Source organism: Musca autumnalis, unplaced genomic scaffold (genome assembly GCF_047663935.1).
Source record: "Musca autumnalis isolate F117 unplaced genomic scaffold, ASM4766393v1 scaffold_5, whole genome shotgun sequence".
Taxonomy (NCBI): Eukaryota; Metazoa; Arthropoda; class Insecta; order Diptera; family Muscidae; genus Musca; species Musca autumnalis.
In genome coordinates, this window is record NW_027412088.1 from 170,389,387 (window position 1) to 170,412,077 (window position 22,691).

Consider the following 22,691-nt stretch of genomic DNA (forward strand, 5'->3'; position numbering starts at 1 on the left):
TCATCCAGCTGCTTCAACATTACCATGAAGATTCCATCAGGGCCCAACGCTTTGGATGATTTAGCGTTCCTGATGGCATTGGCAACATCATCCATTGTAAATTGTGGTGGTTCATCCTCGGCAGGAAGAGATCTGATGCGACGTAATACTCTTCTCTTCGCCCTGTCACTCTCGGGATGCTCGACAAACTGTCGATTGAAATTACTTGCGCACCTCTTCGGGTCGGTCAACGTAACGTCGCCAAACCTGACTGAGGCCCTATCTTCCCTTCTTCCAGGGTTCGAGAGTGACTTAACTGTTGCCCACAATTCACCTATACCGGCTGCAATGTTGCAGCTCTTCAGATGATTTAACCATTTGTACCGCTGATGCTCGCCGACCAGCCTGTTAACTTCCAGTGTCAGCTCCCTGACTCTGGGGTCATTGAGGTTGATACGACGAAGCTCATCACGCTCATTTGCTAATCCCGTCGCCTCTGCTGGGAAATTTGGTCTTACTTCGGGTATTCGACCAGCTGGGATATGGCGAGTAGCTGCAGCAGTGAATATAGTGGATCTTCTCATTGAAGATCGTGAATCTTCATCAAGTAGATCACGGATATTCTCATAGAAGGTCGTAGATATTCTGCTAGAAGATCGTGAGTCTTCTTCATAAAGATTGAAGTATTTTTCTTGAAGATCGTGGATCTCCTCTTAGAAGATCGAATATTTTCTCCCAGAAGATCATGGATCTTCACCTAGAATATCGGAGATCTTCTAGAAGATCGAGGATCTTATTCTAGATGATCGGGGATCTTATTCTAGAAGATCGGGGATCTTATTCTAGGATATCGTGGATCTTCTTCTAGAAGATCTGGGATCTTCTACCAGGAGATCGCGGATCTTTTCATAGAAGATCGTGGATTTCCCTCTAAAAGATGGTGGAAGTTGCCATAAAGATCGTGGGTCTTCCCATAGAAGATCGTGGATCTTCTCACAGAAGATCGATGATCTTCCCATAGAATACCTTGGATTTTCTCATAGTAGCTCGTGGATCTCCTCCTAAAAGTTCGAGAATCTCCTAGAATATCGGAGATCTTCTAGAAGATCGAGGATCTTATTCTAGAAGATCGAGGATCTTATTCTAGATGATCAGGGATATTATTCTAGAAGATCAGGGATCTTATTCTAGGAGATCGCGGATCTTATGATAGATGATCGTGGATCTCCCTCTAGAAGATGGTGGAAGTTCCCATAAAGATCGTGGGTCTTTCCATAGAAGATCGTGGACCTTCTCACAGAAGATGGATGATCTTCCATAGAATACCTTGGATTTTTTCATAGAAGCTCGTGGATCTCCTCCTAACAGTTCGAGAATATTCTCTTAGAACATCGAATATCTTCTCAAAGAAGATCGTAGGTCTTTTTCCTGAAGATTGTGTGTCTTCTCCAAGTAGGTCGTATATCTTCTCCTAGAAGATACAGGACCTTGCCATCGGGAAATCTTTCCCTAAAGATCGAGTATATTCTCATAGAATATCCACTTGTGGACCTTCCTCTAAAAGATCGTGGATCTTCTCCTAGAAGATAGTGAATCTTCTCGTAGAAGATCGTGGATCTTAATAAAGAAGACTGTGGATATTCTCCTAGAAGATCGTGGACCTTCTCGTAGAAGGTCGAGGATTTTAGTCTTGAATATCGTGCATCTTCCTTGGAAGATCGTGGATCTTCTCCTAGAAGATCGTGGATCTTCTTTTAGAAGGTTGCTGATCTTCCCCCAAAAGATCGAGAATTTTCTCTCAAAAGATCGCGGATCTTCTCTTAGAAGAACGAGGATATTCTCTTAGATGATCGAGGATGTTATTCTTGAATATCATGCATTTTCCCTTGGAAATTCTTATAGAAGATCGTGGATCTTCTCAAAGAAGATCGTGGATCTTCTCAAAGAAGATCGTGGATCTTTTCAAAAAAGATTGTGGATCTTTTCATAAAAGGTCGTGGACCTTCTCATAGAAGATTGTGGATCTTCTCATAGAAAATTGGAATCTTCTTCTGGAAGATCTCCATCATCTTCTTGGAGAAGATCTACAACCATGGTGGATCTTCTCATAGAACATCGTGGATCTTTTTTAAAAAGATCGTGTATCTTCAATCAGAAAATCGGGGATCTTCTCATAGAAGATAGTGGATCTTCCAACATAAAATCGTTGATCTTCTTATAGAAGACCGCTGACCTTCTCACAGAAATTCGGGATCTTCTCCTTGTAAGTCGGGTTTTTCCATGACGATTTTGGATAATCCTCTAGAAGATGTTGGATCTTTGCCTAGAAGATCGCGGATCTTCTCTTAGAAGATGCAAGATTTTTTCTAAGAAGGTCATGAATCTTCTTCTAGAAGATCAAGGAACTTCTCCTGAAAAATCGTGGATGTTCTCCTTGAAAGTCATGGATCTTCTGTTAGAGGATTGCTGATCTTCACCTGGAGGACTGCTGATCTTCTCCTGAAAAACCGAAGATCTTTTCTTAGTAGATTCTGGATCTTTTCATAGAAGATGGTTGATCTGCTTATAAAATAGAGTGGCTCTTCTTGAAAGGATCGTGGATCTTCTTACAGAAAATCGAGCTTCTGCTTATAGAAGATTGGGGTTCTTCTTATAGAAAATCGTGAATCTTCAAATGGAAGATCTTAGATCTTCATATAGAAGATCGTGGATATTCTCATGGAAAATCGTGGTTATTTTCCTAGAAGATGGTGAATTTTCTCATAGATGATAGTGGATATTCTTGGATTGTGGACCATCTCACAGAAAATCGGGCATCTTCCCTTTGAAGATGGTGTACTTCCTCACAGAAATGGACGATTGAGGATAAACCCCTGGAAGATTTTGTATCTTCAGAAAATCGTGGGTTCTCTCTTAGAAGGTCAATAATCTTCTCCTAGAAGATCAGGGATCTTCTACTAGAAGTTCGGGGATCTTCCCGTGGAAGATCAGGGATCTTTCCGTGAATCTTCTCATAGAAGATTGTGGATCTTCACCTAGGAGATAGCATGTCTTCTTCTAGGTGATCGTGGATCCTCTTATCGAAGTTCTTGGAGTTTATGCTCTTCTGTTAGGATATTGTGGATCTTCTTCCACAACAAATGGATTATATGAATATCGATGATATACTTACAGAAGAACAAATGAAGGCAAGGAATAAATGGAACGTCATCTATCCTCTCTTAGCATTGTATAAAAAATATACATATCTCTTAATAATAATCGTATTTGTTGTTGCCATTTGTAAATGTCAAAACAGATCAATTCCAATTTGTTAATGATGAAAACACGCACAATGGAAAAATAGAACTGCACAACTCAATTCAATGTTATTGTCAGACATCTTTATCAGTTTATCGTGATGGTGAATTATGTTTGTTTGTTTTTCATTTATAACAAAGTTTCGATTTTAATTAACAGCAAAATGGACATGAAATGTCAGAGATACTTGATGAAGATAAAACGATAAGCTGTCAACGTCAATAAAAGGAAGAAATTTGGAATTCGAACTAATTAAATTGTATAATGTGTTTATTTGTTTTTATGCGAAATTATTTATTGGATATTATGCGGACAGTACATGGCTGTGAAGTTAGAGAGCATTTAAGTTAAATGGGATTTAGGAAAACTCGGGGTTAAAATTGTCGATTCATTTCTGAACATATTAAAAAGTCTCATATTTTTCGAAAATTCAAGTTTTAGGGGGCAGATTTTAGAAACCCCGCCTAGTGGTCAGTTATTTTCTTCACCTGAGTGTACAGTACATTGTAAATACAGTACATATTTCCCATTCTTGTATAACAATACTATAAGCTTCTTTATGCTATGCCCACTGTTTTCCGCCAAACAAAATAATCTCAGCAATTAATTTGTAGACAATTGTCCAAAAAATATTGTATTATCAAAAATTTGAAAATGATGATGATGGTCTGAGGTTAAGGTTTAAGCGGCCCATAAAAATTTAACAAATGTTGTTCTCTTTTCGTTGTTGCTATTATGTTCTGTTTTTTCAAATGTTGAATTAGCCTCATTAAATTTTTTCATAATCAAACGTATCAGTCGAATTAAAGTCGCAGATCGATTTATAAGTGAAATTATTTCTGAAATTAAGAGTAGGAAATTGTATAATATTAAAAAAATATAATGAAAACCTATTTTACATTAACCGTGCTGGGTTTAATCCTGTGTTGTCTTTTGTTTGGCCAACTGCATGCCTTTCCAACCAAGGCACCTGCCGAAGTAGCTACAGAATTCATTATTCTACACAACAATGATATGCATTCACGTTTCGAACAGACCAATGCAAACAGTGGTAAATGTTCGGAAGAGTTGGCCAAGGAGAATAAATGTTATGGTGGATTTGCAAGAGTGGCACATTTGTAAGTTTGAAAAAAAAGAAAATGAAAACAAATTTAAAGGTGATAATGGATCTGCCAGAATACTTGTAAAAAAGGGACTATAGACAAGGAGAAGGAATGAAAGTAGAAAAAGAGGAAGGAGGAGAATCATTATAGGCATTCTGAAGGGGGTCTATGAAACAAAGTGGAAGGGTTCTTTATAGGCGTACTGAAGAGGAACTGGCGAGATTCGTTATAGACGATCTGAAAGGAAGCTTTTATAGGTGAGCTGAGGACAGTTTTGATGAACCTCATGGAGAGTGCAGACCGTCTATCTTAAACAAGCTGTAAGATACATCATTAGCAGCAGATTAGACAACACCTATGTTGACAGTTCGGTAGAAGTTATCACCAATTTCAAAAGTACGTTTTTACTTGATGTCGCAGTGGATAGTCTTAAAAAAACAAAGGCAGAGTGTCTTTATAAATGAGCTGGAGTAGATTGTATTTACACACAGCTTAAACAAAGTGTATGTTGACCGTTGAATATGAGTTATCACAAATTTTGGAAGTATGTTTTTCGTAACTTCATCGATTTTAAGATTTGATGACCTGAAGACAGTAGAGAATCTTTATTGGCAACCTAATGATTGCAAGGAGCCCTTATAAACCACCTGATATGATGAACCGCGAAAGTATATTGTACAGAATAGATAACTCGAAGGGTCATTTATGGTGTAAATCCGGGAAAGGGTTTTATATGGTATAACTGATCCACCGAAGGTTATGCTATAGTATACATGATCCACCGACGGGTCTTCTTTGTCATAGAAGACTCGTGGAAGGGCCTTCTAAAGTGTAGTTGACCCGCGGAAGTGTTTTATATGGTATATTGGACACGCGGAAGGATATTCTTAGGAATAGATGGCCCGCGGAAAGGTTTTCTATACAATAGATGAAACGTGTAAAGGTCTTCTATATCGAAGATGATACGCAGAAGGGTCTTCTATATCGAAGATGATACGCAGAAGGATCTAATGTAGCATAGATGACCCGCGGAAGGGTTTTTTATGGAATAGAAGACCCACGGAAGTGTCTTTTATGGTACATATGACCCGCGGAATTGTCTTCTATGATACAGGCGATCCACGGAATTGTCTTCTATGGTATAGATGATTCGCGAAGTGTTTTTTTAGTATATATGACCCGCGGAGATGTGTATTTCATGGTATATATGACCCGCGGTAAGGTTTATTATAGCATGGATCAACCGAGCAATTATCTGTTATGGTATACATGAGTACGGAATCTCAATGAAAGTCCTAAGTAAAAGGAGAGTCTTTACAGGCGAACTAATACGCTCATAAAGTTTTTATAGACTACCTGGTATGAGCGAAACTTTTTAGACGACCTGAAGAAAACATGGAATATATATAGGGGTCCAAAGCAATCAGGTAGCATAAAATCATGGAAACTTTATAGAGGTCCGAAGCATGCTGAAGGTCTTTATAGACGACCTAAAACACAAGAATCTTTAAGGAGTCCCGAAGCAAACAGAGCGTCTTAATAGACGACCTGAAGTCAGGATAAAATCTTTATATAGGCTCGAAGAAAGCAGATAGAGAGTAGAGGTGACCTGAAGCATAAGATTAAAATTTTTATAGATGCTCGAAGCGAGTATTTATAGACGACCTGAAGAAAGTATGAACTTCTTATGGAGGCCTGAAACAAACTGGTAGTCCTTATAGACGACCTTCAGCGAATATGGAATCATTTTAGTGGCCCGAATCAAGCAGGGAGTCTTTTTAAAGACCTAAAGCAATCGTCGAATCCTAAAAGAGATCTGTTGAAAGCAGGATTTTTTATAGACCCAAAGCAAGCAGGGAGTCATTATAGAAGACATGAAGCAACCATGGAATCTTTAAAGGTGACCTATTATGAGTGGGAAGTTTTTATAGGCGACCTGATACAAATGTGCAATCTAAAGTCGGCAGGTAGTCTATATAGTGGAGCTTAGGAAAACAGGGAGGCCTTAAAAGGACCTAGATAAAACAGGGAGTTTTAATAGAAGTGTGAAGCATGGTTGCCGTGTTTATTGGCGGCCTGAAGGCAGCACGTGGAAGTGTATTTCGTGGTATATATGACCCGCGGTAAGGTTTATTATAGCATGGATCACCCGAGAAATGATCTGTTATGGTACACATGAGTACGGAATCTCAATGAAAGTCCTAAGCAAAAGGAGAGTCTTTACAGGCGAACTAATACGCTCATAAATATTTTATAGACTACCTGGTGTGAGCAAAACTTTTTAGACGATCTGAAGAAAACATGGAATATATGAAGAGGTCCAAAGCAATCAGGTAGGATGGATACATGGAATCTTTATAGAGGTCCGAAGCATGCTGGGGGGTCTTTATAGACGACCTGAAACACTAGAATCTTTAAGGAGTCCCGAAGCAAACAGAGAGTCTTTATAGACGACCTGAAGTCAGGATAGAATCTTTATGTAGTCTCGAAGAAAGCAGAGAGTTTTTAAAGGTGACCTGAAGCATAACAATAGAATTTTTATAGACGCCCGAAGCGAGAAGCGAGTCTTTATAGACGACCTGAAGCAAATGTGGAGTCTTTGTAGACGATTTAAAGCCGGCAGGTAGTCTATATAGTCGACCTTAGGAAAACAGGGAGGCCTTAAATGCAGCTGGATCAAACAGGGAATCTTAATAGAAGTCTGAAGCATGGCTGGCGTGTTTATAGGCGGCCTGACGGCAGCAGGTAGTGTACATTGTCATGATTATGCAATCAGAGGATTTTGACTTATAGACGGCCTGAAGCAAACATGTAATCTTTACAGAGGTCCGAAGCAAGCAGTTAGTCTTTATAGATGACCTGAAGCAAAATTAGAATCTTAACAGACGATCGAAGCGAGCATGGAGTTTTTACAGGGGGCCTGAAGTAAACATGGAATCTTTATAGAGGCCCAAAGGACGCAGGTGATCTTTATAGACGACCTGAAGCAATTATGTTAACTTCAAAGCAAGTAGGCAGCCTTTATAGATGAACTGAAGCAAGCGTGGGATATTTATAGAGCTCTGGAGCAAGCAAGGATACTTTATATGTGACGTGAAGTAAGTATTCTATCTTTATAGAGCTCCGAAGGAAGCAGGATGTCTTTATAGGCGTCCTGAAGCAAACATGGAATCATTATAGAGGTCCAAAGCAGGCAGGGAATCTTTATACGTGACCTGAAGCAAGATTAGAAACTTTATAGAAGCCCGAATCTATTAGGGAGTCTTTATAGAAGACCTGAAGCAAGCAAGGAATCTTTATAAAAAAGTCCGAAGCAAGAAGGGGGTCTTTATAGAAGACCTAAAGCAATGAGGGAGTCTTTATAGAAGACCTGAAGCAAGCAAGGAATCTTTATTAAGGGCCGAAGCAAGAAGAAGAAACAGAATCAAGAAAAAAGTCGACCTGAAGCAGTCACGGAATCTTTATAAGGGTCAAAAGCCGGTAGGGAGTTTTTATAGGGGAGCTGAAGCAAACTTCAAATCTTTATAGAGGCCCGGAGGACGCAGAGGTCTTTATAGACGACCAGAAGCAAGAACGTCATCTTCGAAGCAAGTGGCAGTCTTTATGGACGAACTGAAGCAAGCATTGAATATTTATAGAGCTCCGGATTAAGCAGGGACACTTTATATGTGACCTAAAGCAAGTATTCCATCTTCATAGAGCTTCAAATCAAGCGGGAGGTCTATATAGGCGATTATCTTTATAGAGTCCCAAAGCAAACAGAGAGTCTTTATAGACGACCTAAGAAAGGTTCCATGAAAGGCCCGAAATAAACAGAGAGTCTTTATAGGCGACCTAAAGCAAGCATAAAATCAATAGGACGATCCGAAACAAGCAGGAAGTCTTTATAGACGTCCTAAAGCAATGATAGAATCTATATAGAGGCCCGAACCAAGCAAGGAGAATTTAAAGCAATGCCGTTCTTTGGTATTGTTGAAGTTACGAAGGTTTTCGGCAATTCACACACACACGACCCGAAGGCAACGAAAGAGCACACAAAAGAGAGCAAATGTTTTGATTTGTTTCTGTTTTGCAGCGTGCGTGCATACAACCTTACTAACACACTGTCAAAATATGTCAATATTCAGAATTTTTTGTGTCCTCTACTTGGTCGGCAGTGATTTAAAGGTGAACTGATACGAGTAGGAAATCTTTATAGAAGATCTGGAGCAAGCATGGAATCATCATAGAGGCCTAAAGCAAGCAGGAAGTCTTATAGATGAACTGAATAGAATAGAGCATGGATTCTTTATGGAAGACCTAAAGCAAGCGTGGAGAATGTATAGAGGCTCAAAACAAGTAGGAATTATTTATAGGTGATCTATTATTAGTATGGTCCACCAAAAGCAGGCAGGCAGTCTATATAGTCGAGCTTAATCAAACAGGTAGTTTTTTATAGACACCTAGATTCAACAGGTAGAATTAGTGGATGCCTGAACCATGCATGGAGTCTTAAGGTAACCTAAAGTAAATAAAGAGTCTTTTTACACCAACTTTAGCAAGAACTTTGTCTATATAGTAGAGCTTATCTAAGAAGGAGTCCTTAAAGAAAATTGGATCAAACAGGAAGTCCTAATAGACGCCTGAAGCCTACATGGAGTCTTTATAGAGGCCCTGAAGGAAATTAGGAGTCTTTATAGACGACATAAAGCCAACAGGTCACTTATATAAATTACGCAAGAAGGAAGACCTCCTGGATACCTTACGGCAAACAGGGAGTCCTAATGGAAGTAAAAAGTCTTTACAGGCTTCTTTATAAGAGGTAGTCGGTATAATCGAGCATAGAAAAACAATAAGTCTTAATGGATCAAACAAGAAGTCTTAATAAAAGTCTGAAGCATGAATGGAGTCCTCATAGGCGACCTGAAGGAAGGAATCTTTACAGACGACCTGAAGCCAGTTGGTAACATATATAGTCGATCTTAAGCAAGCTGAGGGGATTTCTATATAACTGAAGCACACAGAGAGTCTTTTTAGACACTTGGATGAAACAGGTAGTCTTAGTGGATACCTGATGCATGCATGGAGTCTTTATGGGCGACCTAAAAGATGAAATGACTCCTTATAGACGACGTGAAACAAGCAGGGAGCCTCTATAGAGACATCTGGACACCTGAATTAAGCAAGGAGTCTTTATAAGCCACCTACAGAGAGTATTTGAAGGGAGTCTTTGTAGATATCTGAAGTAAGTAGGAAATCTTTATAGGCATCTAGATAATACAGAGAGTCTTAAGGGATTCCAGAAGCTTGCAAGGATTATATATGCGATCTTAAGGAAGCAAAGAGGCTTTATAGAGGACTTGAAGAAATCAGGAAGTCTTTATAGACCATTGAAGGAAGCAGTGAGTATTTACAGACGAGCTGAAATAGAGAGTTTTCTTTTTCAATTCAATTTCAATTTATTTATAACAGGAACCTAGCCCATAGGGCCATGAGCGGTTCCAAAAACATCTATACATTAACAGAGGTTTTATAGGAATTATCACCAATTTCAAAAAGTACGTTTTTGCTTGTGGAGGAGCTAAGCTAAAGAGGATCTATTTACACTTATATATTTTTATTCCCTCTTATGTATTTTAATTTTAGAGTCCGCAAATATCGTGACGAGGCCAAGCATGGTGGCATGCCTGTAGTTTACTTGAATGCCGGCGATACTTCTGCGGGTACAGCATGGTATTTTAGATTCAAAGATGATATAGCAACGGCTTTTCTTAACAAATTATTACCCGATGCTGCTGTAAGTTTTTTCTCTCCCTCTGTTCCTTTTTTGGTTCGCATAAAAATTGTGTTTGTTTTCTTTCAGTCTTTGGGTAATCACGAATTTGATTCTGGTGTTCCCGGGTTATTGCCATTCTTGGATAAAGTAGATTTTCCCATTGTTGCCGCCAATTTGGATCTATCCAGCTCGCCCAAATTAAGGCATAGCAAACATTTACAAAATTCCACAGTTTTAGAAGTGAATGGAGCTAAAGTTGGTGTTATCGGTTATATTACGCCAGATACTTTGGATCTTACAATGACCAAGGAGGACCTTTTCACTGATGAAATCGAAGCAATTAAGTAAGTACATTATGAGACACGACCTTAATTTGTTATTATCTGATTTTCTTTTCTCCATCAGTCGTGAAGCAGAGAATCTAAAAGCCCAAGGTATAAATATCATCATTGCACTGGGTCACTCCGGTTATGAAAAGGATCAAGAAATTGCTGCCAAGTGTCCCGAGGTGGATCTTGTTATTGGTGGCCACACCAATACATTTTTATATAATGATCAACAACCCGATACGGAAAGTGTTGATGGACCCTATCCCACATTGGTGAATCAAACCAGCGGTAAGCAGGTGCCGGTGGTTCAGGCGTATGCCTATACCAAATACCTGGGGAAATTGCATGTCCAGGTAAGTGACACCTTTAAAGTTTAGGTACATATCAGAAAGGAAGCGGAGCGAGAAAACCAGCTGCATATGTACCTAGGCTTAGAATTACAGAAAAGAAGGGAGACTAAAAGAAAGCTTACCCCTTTTTAGTTCGACAAAGATGGCAATCTAATCAAATTCGATGGCACACCAATTCTCTTAAATTCCGAGGTGCCAAGAGAATCGGATGTTTTGGAACTATTGGAAGTTTATCGCCCGGAAGTGGCCAAATTGGAAAATGATGTTGTGGGCCACAGTAAGGTGTTCATTGATGGTCGCCGGGAGATATGTAATTCCAGAGAATGCAATCTGGGTAACTTGGTTGCCGATGCCATGGTACATGCACGAGTTATGGAAGATTTGGGTGGTACCTATTGGACAGATGCCGCTGTGGCTTTTGTACAGGCGGGAGGTAAGTTTTTCCCCAGAATGTAAAACATTATCTTCTATTAAATTTGTTTTTTGGTTCGTTTTAGGCATGCGCAATGGCATTGAACCCCGTTCGGATGGCACCATAACCGCCAAAGATGTTACCAGTGTCTTGTCGCACAACAATGATTTATATGTCTCGAAAATAAGTGGTAAAACTTTACTCGCCGCCTTAGAACACTCTGCCTCCATGATTGATCAAAAGGAACCCAATGGGTTCCTACAAATGTCCGGTGTCCATGTCACCTATGATTACAACAATCCAATTGGCAGTCGGGTTGTCAATGCTGAAATACGCTGTGCTGCCTGTACCATACCGGTGTATGAACCACTTGATGAAGATAAACATTACAATGTTATTGTTTCCCATTTCCTGCTACACAATGGTGATGGCTACACCTTCCACGAAGAGAATGGCAGTGAACCTCAACACATGAAAAATAAGGAAGTTGATGTCTTGACATTGTATTTGAGAAATCATGATTTTATTTATCCTGGCGTTGAAGATAGAATAACGATTATACCTAGGATGGAAGGTGAGCGCCGCAAGAGAGAACACGAATGAGATGTGTAAAATATAATGAGGTTAATTATGGAAGGAATAAAGAGAAGTTAAATATTGAGTAGATGTTTGTTAAAAGGCGATTATTTTTCCATGAAAGGTGGTCATTATCTATGGGAAAGTCGAAAAGAGTCTCCGCAGCCGACCTGAACGAATACAAGTACACTTTATAGACACTTGAAGCAAGCTGGTACTCTTTATTGACGCCTGAAGCCAGCAGGGAATCTTTATAATCGGACTGAAGCCAGCATGGGGGCTTTAATAGTCGATCTGAAGCACGCAGGGATTCTTTACAGACACATAAAGTCACATAAAGCTTGAAAGGCGTCTTTATAGGCACCAGAAAGAAGCATGTAATCTTTATGGTCGATCTGAAGTAAGCAGAGAACCTTAAAAGACGACTGAAAGAAGTAGGAAGTGTTTATAAGCAACCCGAAGGAAGAACGGAGTCTTTATAAACACCTGAAACAAACAGGAAGTTCTTATGGAGACCTGAAGGATGATGGAAGTCTTTACTAGAGACCAGAAGCTAACGGGGAGCCTTATAGACACAGACACCAGAAGCAAGCATAGAGTCTTTATAGACGTCCTGAAGTTAGTAGAGAGTATATATAGTCGAGCTGAAACAAGCATGGAGGCTTTCAGGTACCGGAAGCAAGTAGGAAGTCTTTATAGTCGATCTAACGGATGTTTAAAGCCTTTATAGACGCTAGAAGCAAGCGTGGGGTCTTTATAGACCCCTGAAGTACGCAGAGATTCTTTATAGCCAATCTGAAGGAATGGGGGTCGAGAAATGTGTCGATCTGAAGCATGCATGGAAGATTTATAGTTACCAGATGCAGTACGGAGTATTTATAGTGGATCTGAAGCAGGCAAGGAGTCTTTATAGTTTCCTGAAGCAGGTAGGAAATCTTTATAACCTACCGGAAGGAATGAGGTAGTTTTTATAGCCGACCTGAAGTAGGGGAAGCATGTATGGAGTCTTTCTAATCGATCTGACGCAAGCAGGGAATCTTTATAGACACCTGGAGCATGTAGGGAGTCTTTAGAGTCTACCAGAAGCAAGCAGAGATTCTCTATAGACACCTGCAGCATGTAGGGAATCTTAATAGACACCCGAAGAATGGAGGTAGTCTATATAGGCCACCAGAAGCAAGCACGGAGTCTTAATAGTCGATCTGAATCAATCAAGGAGACTTTGTAAAGGCCTGAAAGACGTAGCGTTGATCTGAAGCAAGCAGGGATTCTTTATAGACGTCTGAAGCAAGTATGGGGTTTCTATTGCCGCCCACAATCAAGCACGCAGTTTTTAGAATCGATCTGAAGCAATCCAGTAGACTTTGTGGAGGCCTAAGACATGTAGTGGGCGTTTACAGCCGATCAGAAGCAATCAGGGAGAATTTTTTGATGCCTAAAACAAGCACGGGGAATCGATCTTTGTAGGGTCTTTGTAGGGTCTAAGGCATGTAGTGAGCTTTTTTAGCCTATCATGGTCATGAGGGTCGAGGAATGTGTCGATCTGAAGCATGCATGGAAGATATATAGTTACCAGATGCAGTACGGAGTATTTATAGTGGATCTGAAGCAGGCAAGGAGTCTTTATAGTTTCCTGAAACATGTAGGGAATCTTTATAACCTACCGGAAGGAATGAGGGAGTTTTTATAGCCGACCTGAAGTAGGGGAAGCATGTATGGAGTCTTTATAATCGATCTGAAGCAAGCAGGGAATCTTTACAGACACCTGAAGCATGTACGGAGTCTTTAGAGTCTACCAGAAGCAAGCAGAGATTCTCTACAGTCACCTGAAGCATGTAGTGAATCTTTATAGATACCCGAAGAATGGAGGTAGTCTATATAGGCCACCAGAAGCAAGCACGGAGACTTATTAGTCGATCTCAATCAATCAAGGAGACTTTGTTAAGGCCTGAAAGACGTAGCGTCGATCTGAAGCAAGCAAGGATTCTTTATAGACGTCTGAAGCAAGTATGGGGTCTCTATTGCCGGCCAGAATCAAGCACGGAGGTTTTACAATCGATCTGAAGCAATTCGGTAGACTTTGTGGAGGCCTAAGTCATGTATTGAGCGTTTACAGCCGATCCGAAGCAAGCGGGGAGTAGTTTTAGGTGCCTAAAAAAATGTAGGGAGTCTTTAAAGGCGACCAGAATCAAACACGGAGTTTTAGAATCGATCTGAAGCAATCCGAGAGTCTATATAGCCCACCAGAAGCAAGCACGGAGTCTTAATAGTCGATCTGAATCAATCGAGGAGACTATGTAAAGGCCTCAAAGACGTAGCGTCGATCTGAAGCACGTAGTGATTCTTTACAGACGTCTAAAGCAAGTATGGGATCTCTATTGCCGTCCACAATCAAGCACGGAGTTTTTACAATCGATCTGAAGCAATCCGGTAGACTTTGTGGAGGCCTGTGGAGAAGCAAGCAGGGAGTATTTTTAGATGCCTAAAACTAGCACGGAGTTTTTAGAATCGATCTGAAGCAATCCGAGAGACTTTGTAGGGTCTAAGGCATGTAGTGAGCGTTTATAACATATCAGAAGCAAGCAGGTAGTATTTTTAGATGACTGAAACATGTATGGATCTTTATAGCCGACCAGAATCAAGTACGGAGTTTTTAAAATCGATCTGAAGCAATCAGGGAGTCCTTGTAGAGGCCTGAAGCATGTAGTGAGTCTTTAATCCTGCCCAGAAGCAAGCACGTAGTTTTTATAGTCGATCTAAAGCAAGCTGTAAGTCTTTATAGATGTCTGAAGCATGTAGGTTGTCGACCAGAAGCAAGCACGTAGTTTTTATAGTCGATCTGAACCAAAGAAGGAATTCTCAATGACGCCTGAAGCTGACCAAAAGCAAGCACAGAGTCTTTATTGTCGATCTAAAGAAAGCAGGTGTCCTTATAGGAGATCTGTAGGAAGTTAGGGTTTTTACAGTTACCTGAAACAACTAGGATGTCTTTATAAACATCGGAAGCAACCCCGCCGTGCTTCCAACGTTTAGTCTACTTAAAGCAAGCAATAAGCCTTCATAGACGACCTGAAGTTAACAGGGAGTCTTGATGAACGAACTAAAGGTAGAAACACAATGAAATACGCCGCTATTTTCACGCCCAGTTTCATGTAAAAGATTAAAGGTCAAGTACTACATAAGGTAGCAATTGAATTAGGTGGTACTTGGCCTTTAATCCTTTACATAAAACTGAGCGTGAAAAAAGCGGCGTATTTCATTGTGTTTCTACCTTAAAAGTTTCGTTTGTCATTCTCGCCCCCGATGGTCGCAGGTTAGACTATATCAGTATGTTGATTGTTGTATAAAAGAGGCTTTATGTTCGAATCACTACCCATATCCGTCCAAAATACCTAACAAAAGATTTACCAAATTATCACCATTTTCAAAAAGTACATTTTGCAGTTGAAATCACTTAAGAGATCGACGGGAAGTCTTTATAGCTCTTCTAGAGTTATAGGCCATCCTATAAAAACTCAAACTCTCCATTCGAACACTTCTTCCCAACATTTTTCTTCGAGTGCACAGTGTTTGTATCTCCAATTGTCCAGATGTTAGTGAGAGTTGTCTTGTTGTTGTTCTTATTGTCATCGTTATGCCATTGTATTTATTAGGAAAAACACTTGTTAATTGTAACAAACACAAATGCCGGACAGTTATCTTCCTCAGATCTGTCTTATTTATCTTCTAAATGGGGGCCACAAGTGTGTCAAGTAAGGCCATCAAACTGAGCAGAGCGAAAAAAAACGAAACCAATTTGTTTTGGTTTAGCTCTCCACCACCACCACCACCACCTTGTGAGGCTTGAAGAGACCGATAAATATCGCTCTAAATGGAATTGTTGTAGTTCATTTGCATTAATGTACTACCATTGTTGTTGTTCTTCCAGTTTGGCCTATCTTTTAAAGCGTATATCGTCTATTACTACAACGCTGAGCAATCTTCATGTGAGTAAATAAATGCTTCTTGAAAGTCGCCAGACGCCAACGTGACATTTGAAATAAACGAAATGCAATGCAACAACAATCAGAAGAAAAATTGTACATCAATGATAAGTCGTCGGCATTCCACGCAATTGCCAAGAAAAATAAAACGCCTACAATCCAGCATTCAACTTCGACGGCAATGGCAGTGATAAAGCCGAACTTGTAGTTTGGCTTGATAACACAACTATGCAACGCAATCATTGCCGCTATTATTTGTAAAGCGGGTCCATTATGGTTCCCATCATTTATTCATCTTACCAAACGTAGCTGAAGATAGATGAGTTTTCTTCAGGGCATTCGGTTATGTTTGGCATCTGATGTGTCTGGCAATTTGATGACAACATAAAAACACATTGAAGCAATAACAACAACAACAATAAAGCGAAAGGCATGTCAAACACTCCAAATGAACAACAAATAACTTAAAGTAGTTTTCGATAAAAAGCGGCAACAGGCCTCGGTCAGTGAATTACGAAGAAGTTTTGCGCAGAAAAATATTTTATAGTCAAGCAGAAAAGAGTATAGTCGATCTGAAAGAAGCAGAGAGTCTTCAAAAACGCATGAGGCCACCATAAAGTTTTTATACGCACCAGAATCGAGCACGGAATCTTTGTAGTCTATCCCAAGCATGCAACGAATATTTATAGTCATACTTACAGCCAACCTAAAGGAAGGAGGGAGTCGTTATAGTCGAGATGAAGCAAGCATAGAGGCTTTATAGGAACCAGAAGCAATTACGAAGTCTTTACAGACGATCCGAAAGAAACAGATGGTCTTGAAAAACGCCTGAATCAATGCCAAAGGCTTTATAGATACCGGAAGCGAGCAACGAATCCTTATATTCGATCTGAAGCAAGCAGGGTGTCTAACACAGGGAAGCTAACACCGAGTCATTGTAGTCGATTTGAAACAAGCAGGAACTCTATATAGCCACCAGAAGCTAACACGGAGTATTTATAGAAAATTTGAAGCAAACAGGGAGTCTTTATAGATATTCGAAGCTACCAAGGATCCCCTATAAGTGATCTGAAGCGAGCAGGGAGCCTTTATAGACACCAGAAGCTTACACGGATTCTTTATAAGTGATCTAAAGCGAGCAGGGAGTCTTTATAGACACTAGAAGCTAACACGGGGTGCATATAGTTGATCTGAAGCCAGAAGCTAACACGGAGTCTTTATAGTCGATCTGAAGCATGCAGGGAGCCTCTATAGACACCAGAACCTAACACGGATTTTTTATATGTGATCTGAAGCGAGCAAGGAGTCTTTATAGACACCAGAAACTAACACGGAGTCATTATAGTCGATCTGAAGCAAGCACGGAGTCCTTATAGACGATCTGAAGCATATAGGGAGTCGTTTTAGGGGACTTGAAAGAAATAAAGTGACTTTACATACACCAGAAGCAACACCGTATCCTTTAAGTTGATCTGAAGCAAGCAGGGAGTCTTCATAGACGCCTGAAACAGGTAAGGAGGTTTAATGGCCGAACTGAATGAAGGTGGGACTCTTTATAGTCCAGCTGATGGAAGCTGGGAGTCTTCAATGATGCCTGAAGCAACTAGGAAATGAAGGCAGGATTTCGACTTTATAGACACCAATATGAAACATGGCGTCTTTATAGTCGATCTGAAGCATACTGGAAGGCTTTAGAAATGCTTGAAGCCAGCAGGGTATATTTTTAGTGAATCATGTATTGTGTCTTTATAGACGCCTGAAAGAAGAATGGAGAATGGAGTTGAATCAACTCTTTATAGCCGACTTGAAGTCATTATTGCTAAACCGAAGAAAGCTCAAAGACTGCATAGTCGATTTGAAGCATGTGGGGAGTCTTTATAGCCAACCTGAAGGAGGAAGGGAGTCTTTGCAGTTGAGCTATATAGCGCGGAGTGTTTATAGTCGATAGAAGCAAGCAGGAAGTCCTAATAGACGACCTACATGAAAGAAGGACGGAGTCTTTACAGTCGATCTTAATTAAGCGCGGAGACTTTATAGTAGATCTGAAGCATTCAGGGAGTTTTAATAGACACCTAAAGCATTTAGGAAGCCTTTATAGCTGACCTGAAAGAAGGACGGAGTCTTTTTAATCGATCTGAAGCAATCAGACAGTCTTTACAGACGCCTGAAGCATGTATTGAGTCTTTATAGCCGACCTGAATGAAGAATGAAGTCTTTATAATCACTCTGAAGCAAGCGCCTATAGTTTATAGTCGATCTGAATCAAGCAGGGAGTCTTTATAGGAGCCTGAAGCATTTAGGGAGTCTTCATAACCTACATGAAGGAAGGAGGGAGTCTTTACAGTCGATCTTAAGTAAGCGCGATGTCATTACAGTAAGTCTGAAGCAAGCAGGCAGTTTTTACAGACGCCTGAAGCATGTATGGAGTCTTTATAGCCGACCTGAAGGAAAAATTAAAGACGTCTTTACTTTTCAACGATCGCACAACGAATGGCGTCTCTTTATTTTCTGCACATCAACTTAGCCTAGCGTACATTATTTTTATCTCATCTTATCTACTATGTTTATCTAAGTGTAATGCAACTATGTGTTAAAATACAACTATGCGTGTAAATACGACTGTGTGTTTCATTAAATATATTGGGTGTGTTCCTTATTCTGCTACAAAATGGAGTCTTTATAATCGCTCTGAAGCAAGCGCTTATAGTTTATAGTCGATTTGAATCAAGTAGTGTGTCTTTATAAGGGCCTAAAGCATGTAGGGAGTCTTCATAACCTACATGAAGGAAGAAGGGAGTCTTTACAGTTGATCTTAAGTAAGCGCGTAGTCTTTACAGTAGGTCTGAAGCAATCAAGCAGTCCTTACTGACGCCTGAAGCATGTAGGGAGTGTTTATAGCCGACCTGAAAGAAAAAGAGAATTTTTACGGCCGATTTGAAGCGAGCGCGGAGTCTTTATATTGGATCTGAATCAAGCAGGGAGTCTTTATAGGCGCCTGAAGCATGTAGGGAGTCTTCATAATCTACACGAAGGAAGGAGGGAGTCTTTACAGACGATCTTAAGTAAGCGCGAAGTCTTTAAAGTAAGTCTGAAGCAATTAGGCAGTCTTTACAGACGCCTGAAGCTTGCACGGAGTCTTTATAGCCGACCTGAAGGAAGAAGAGAGTTTTTACGGCCGATCTGAAGTGAGCGCGGAGTCTTTATAGTCGATCTGAAGCAGTGACTCTTTATAGCTGACCAGAAGGAAGGAAGGAGTCTTTATAATCGATCTGAAGCAAGCAGGCAGTCTTTACAGACGCCTGAAGCATGTATTGAGTCTTTATAGCCGACCTGAAGGAAGAATGGAGTCCTAAAATCGCTCTGAAGCAAGCGCCTATAGTTTATAGTCGATTTGAATCAAGTAGTGTGTCTTTATAAGGGCCTAAAGCATGTAGGGAGTTTTCATAACCTACATGATGGAAGGAGGGAGTCTTTACAGTTGATCTTAAGTAAGCGCGAAGTCTTTACAGTAGGTCTGAAGCAATCAAGCAGTCCTTACTGACGCCTGAAGCATGTAGGGAGTCTTTATAGCCGACCTGAAAGAAGAAGAGAGTTTTTACGGCCGATCTGAAGCGAGCGCGGAGTCTTTATATTGGATCTGAATCAAGCAGGGAGTCTTTATAGGCGCCTGAAGCATGTAGGGAGCCTTTATAATCTACACGAAGGAAGGAGGGAGTCTTAACTAAGCGCGAAGTCTTTACAGTAAGTCTGAAGCAATTAGGCAGTCTTTACAGACGCCTGAAGCTTGTACTGAGTCTTTATAACCGACCTAAAGGAAGAAGGGAGTCTTTACGGTCTATCTGAAGTGCGCTCGTTGTCTTTATATTCGATGTGAGGGAATCTTTATAGATGCTTGAAGCATGCATGGAGTCTTTATAGCCGGCCTGAAGGAAGAAGGTAGTCTTTATAGACGACTGATACATATAGGGAGTTTGTATAGCTGACCTGAGGGAAGAAGGGAGTCTTTACAGTTGAGATGAAGTAAGCGCGAATTGTTTATAGTCGATCTGAAGCAATCAGGAGTCTTTATAGACGACCTGAGTGTAGAGGGGAGTCTTTACAGCTGAGCTAAAGTATGTACGGAATTTTTATAGTCGATCTGAAGCAAAGCAGACAGTCCTTATAGGCGTCTGTAACATGTAGGGAGCCTTATAACCGACATAAAGGAAGGAGGGGGGTCTTTACAATCGAGCTGAAGCAAACGCGTAGTCTTTATAGTCGATCTGAAGCAAGCAGGAAGCCTCTATAGACGCCAGAAGCATGTATCGAGTCTCTATAGCTGACTTGAAGGAAGGAGGGTGCCTTTATAGCTGAGCTGAAACATACATAGAGGCTTTATAGACGACCGGAGGCGAGGACAGAGTCTTTTTAGGCGATCTAAAGCAAGCAAGGAATCTTCATAGGGAACCTGACTCAAACAGGGAGTCTTCATTGAAACAGAGAGCCTTTTTTGATACCCTGAAGTAGGTAATCTTTATAGATGAGTAGTTATAGTAGTTGAGTTATAGTGTATCTGAAGGAAGCAAGGAGTCATTATAGACACCTTAAATAAACAGAGAGAGTAGCTATGTGCGCAAGAAGCTTGCCAGGTGTTTTACGGACGACGTGAATGTCAATCTGAAACAGGGAATACGACTCTGGGTCAATCGACATTTTTTCTGTCCGTTAGTCACAGATTAGACCACGCGTATATTGTCACTTGAATCGAGAGACAATGTGCGTCAGTAGGTCGTCTTTATAGAAGATCGGAAGGAAGTTTTTTATAGCCAGTCAAAAGGGATTAATATAGAGGTGTAGAAGAAAGTTTTTAAAGACAGGGAAAATTGAGTCCTATAGACGTGATAAGGGGACACCATCACAGACCAGTAGTAAGATTCCCTAACGCATTTTTTAGTTACCGACAAAATCGGTATAATTAAAATACTTATAATTTCGGTAATTAACGAAATTTGTCGGTAAGATAAGCAGCCAGAATGAAGTTGTCACTAAGTCCTACCCATAGCAACAGTGTTGCCCACTTTTATTTATAATTTTCACTCATAATTTTGAGTTTTAATTTGACCGAATTTTATCGGTAACCAAAAAATGCATTAGAGAATCCTATCACAGATGTTGCAAGAAATCTTTTAATGTATCACCATTTTCGAAAGTACGTTTTTGTTTCTTGTATTGCCTATTTAGATCGACAAGTTGCCTTTATTGTATTGTTCTTTTCCAGGCGCTTCTTGCTAACTTGTGTTCCCTTCTTTGTGGAATATGGTTCCAAGTGCTAATATATATCCACGTTTTTCTATTGTTTTGAACTAAAATTTTTGTTTTGCTAGTGTGTTCCTGGTTGTATTGTTTTTTTTTTTTTTTTTGGATATTTCAATTTTGTTTCGAGTGTTCCACGGCTAGAATCAGTGCCTGTTTCTTTTCTAACGTCTGTCAGAGATCATTCTCGGATATGTTATCTATCCGCTTGCATGAGTTGCTGTCTTCTGATGTCTAGGTGTATTTATGAATCCTCTTGTGCGGCAGGATGATGACTGAAGACTGTCCACATTCCATTCCTATTGCGTGTGACAAGGGTCATTGTCCTAAAATCTTGTTGTTTTTAATTTTGTATTCTTAGAAGTCTTCATTCACCAAACCATGGCTGTAAATACAACAACCAAAACCACCACACATTCATATACCCTCATACGTACTTCACAGTTCATTCTGTCATTCATTCAATACTCTCGTTACTCTACTCTACTCACTATTTTTGCTCGGCGTTTTTATTGTTTACGAATGCCGATGTTTTGGATGTTGTTGATCTAGCTGAGGCTGCTGGTTGTCGGTGGCTGAGTTCCTGACCAACAAATAATTTACCGTCAGTTTGATTTGAGACATCGAACGCGCGCCATTCATATCGAAATCGAAAGTTTTCTTTATTTGGGAGATCGGAAATTGAAGTTTTGCGTGTAACGGAACGGAAAAAGAACTCGTGAGAATTATAACGAGGGTATTTGTCAATAGATGTGTTTTATGTTTATCTTTTAAGTAGTTTTTTTGTTTATATTTTCTCAACAAGAACTTTGTCGTCGTCACTAAACTTAAGAGAAGTGAGCCAAAATGGCTGAGTGATCTTCGAGTGTCTGGTCTATTTCAGCCGTTAATTAGCGTCTAATTTGCAAAGAATGCAAATCGTTTTTGTTTTGGATGTTTTGTGTAAAATTTAACACATAAAAATTAAAGAAGAAAAACCTAAAATTAGAAAAATGCACTGGGGAATTATTTTAGTTTATGGAAACTGATAAGTGGATAATGATTGAAAATTGCAGAAAATTTCTTAAGAAACTTTTCCCAACTGAAGTTGCGTGTCTATCACATTTGTTTTTTAAAGTCACATGTCACATGCAACCAAACAACAACAAAAGCAATTAGTTTTTAATAAATATACATACACTCTTACCAATTTAAAAAAAAAATCTAATCTGATGTTAACGAACTGACATTCTATTATCGCCTTTATTGCTGATTTACAATATCAGTTATTCAAGGTTTATTCGGATAACCGTAATATATATTCGATTAGGGGTGAGGGCTTATCAAAACTAAATTTAATTGAAATCTGATAAAGCTGATTACGTTTGAAAGAATTTTTTTATGGCAATGTGAAAAAAGAAATGTGTATTTAACGCATCTGCTGGATATTCGCTAAACGTGTCATTGACGAGCTTAAACTAGTTATCTTTGTAGATGAAAAAATTTCCTACAACACGAGTTTGGTAGTAGTTCGAACGAATTTGTATTCGAATCATCTTAGAGAAACAGGCTATTAAGCTGAAAGAAGTGCTTAAACTTGTCAGGCTCGGGCTAGACAACTTATCCGCTGCGA

General features: G+C 39.8%; 2 protein-coding genes across 2 annotated transcripts in view; both read left to right on the forward strand.

Annotated features, from left to right (window-relative positions):
• Positions 1-4,161: 4,161 nt before the first annotated feature.
• On the forward strand, positions 4,162-11,831 carry LOC141386835 (protein 5NUC-like). The gene is made up of 6 exons (XM_073955743.1): positions 4,162-4,397; positions 10,008-10,158; positions 10,225-10,481; positions 10,543-10,819; positions 10,949-11,249; positions 11,314-11,831. Exons 1-6 carry the CDS (start codon positions 4,162-4,164, stop codon positions 11,829-11,831), a joined length of 1,740 nt encoding a protein of 579 aa, XP_073811844.1.
• A 9,702-nt stretch (positions 11,832-21,533) lies between these two features.
• LOC141386975 (protein 5NUC-like) overlaps positions 21,534-22,691 on the forward strand; it is a 37,752-nt gene continuing 36,594 nt past the window's right edge. Inside the window, exon 1 of the mRNA XM_073955952.1 lies at positions 21,534-21,815. The gene's annotated coding sequence lies outside the window, so the exon portion shown is untranslated. The remainder of the gene's footprint in view (positions 21,816-22,691) is intronic.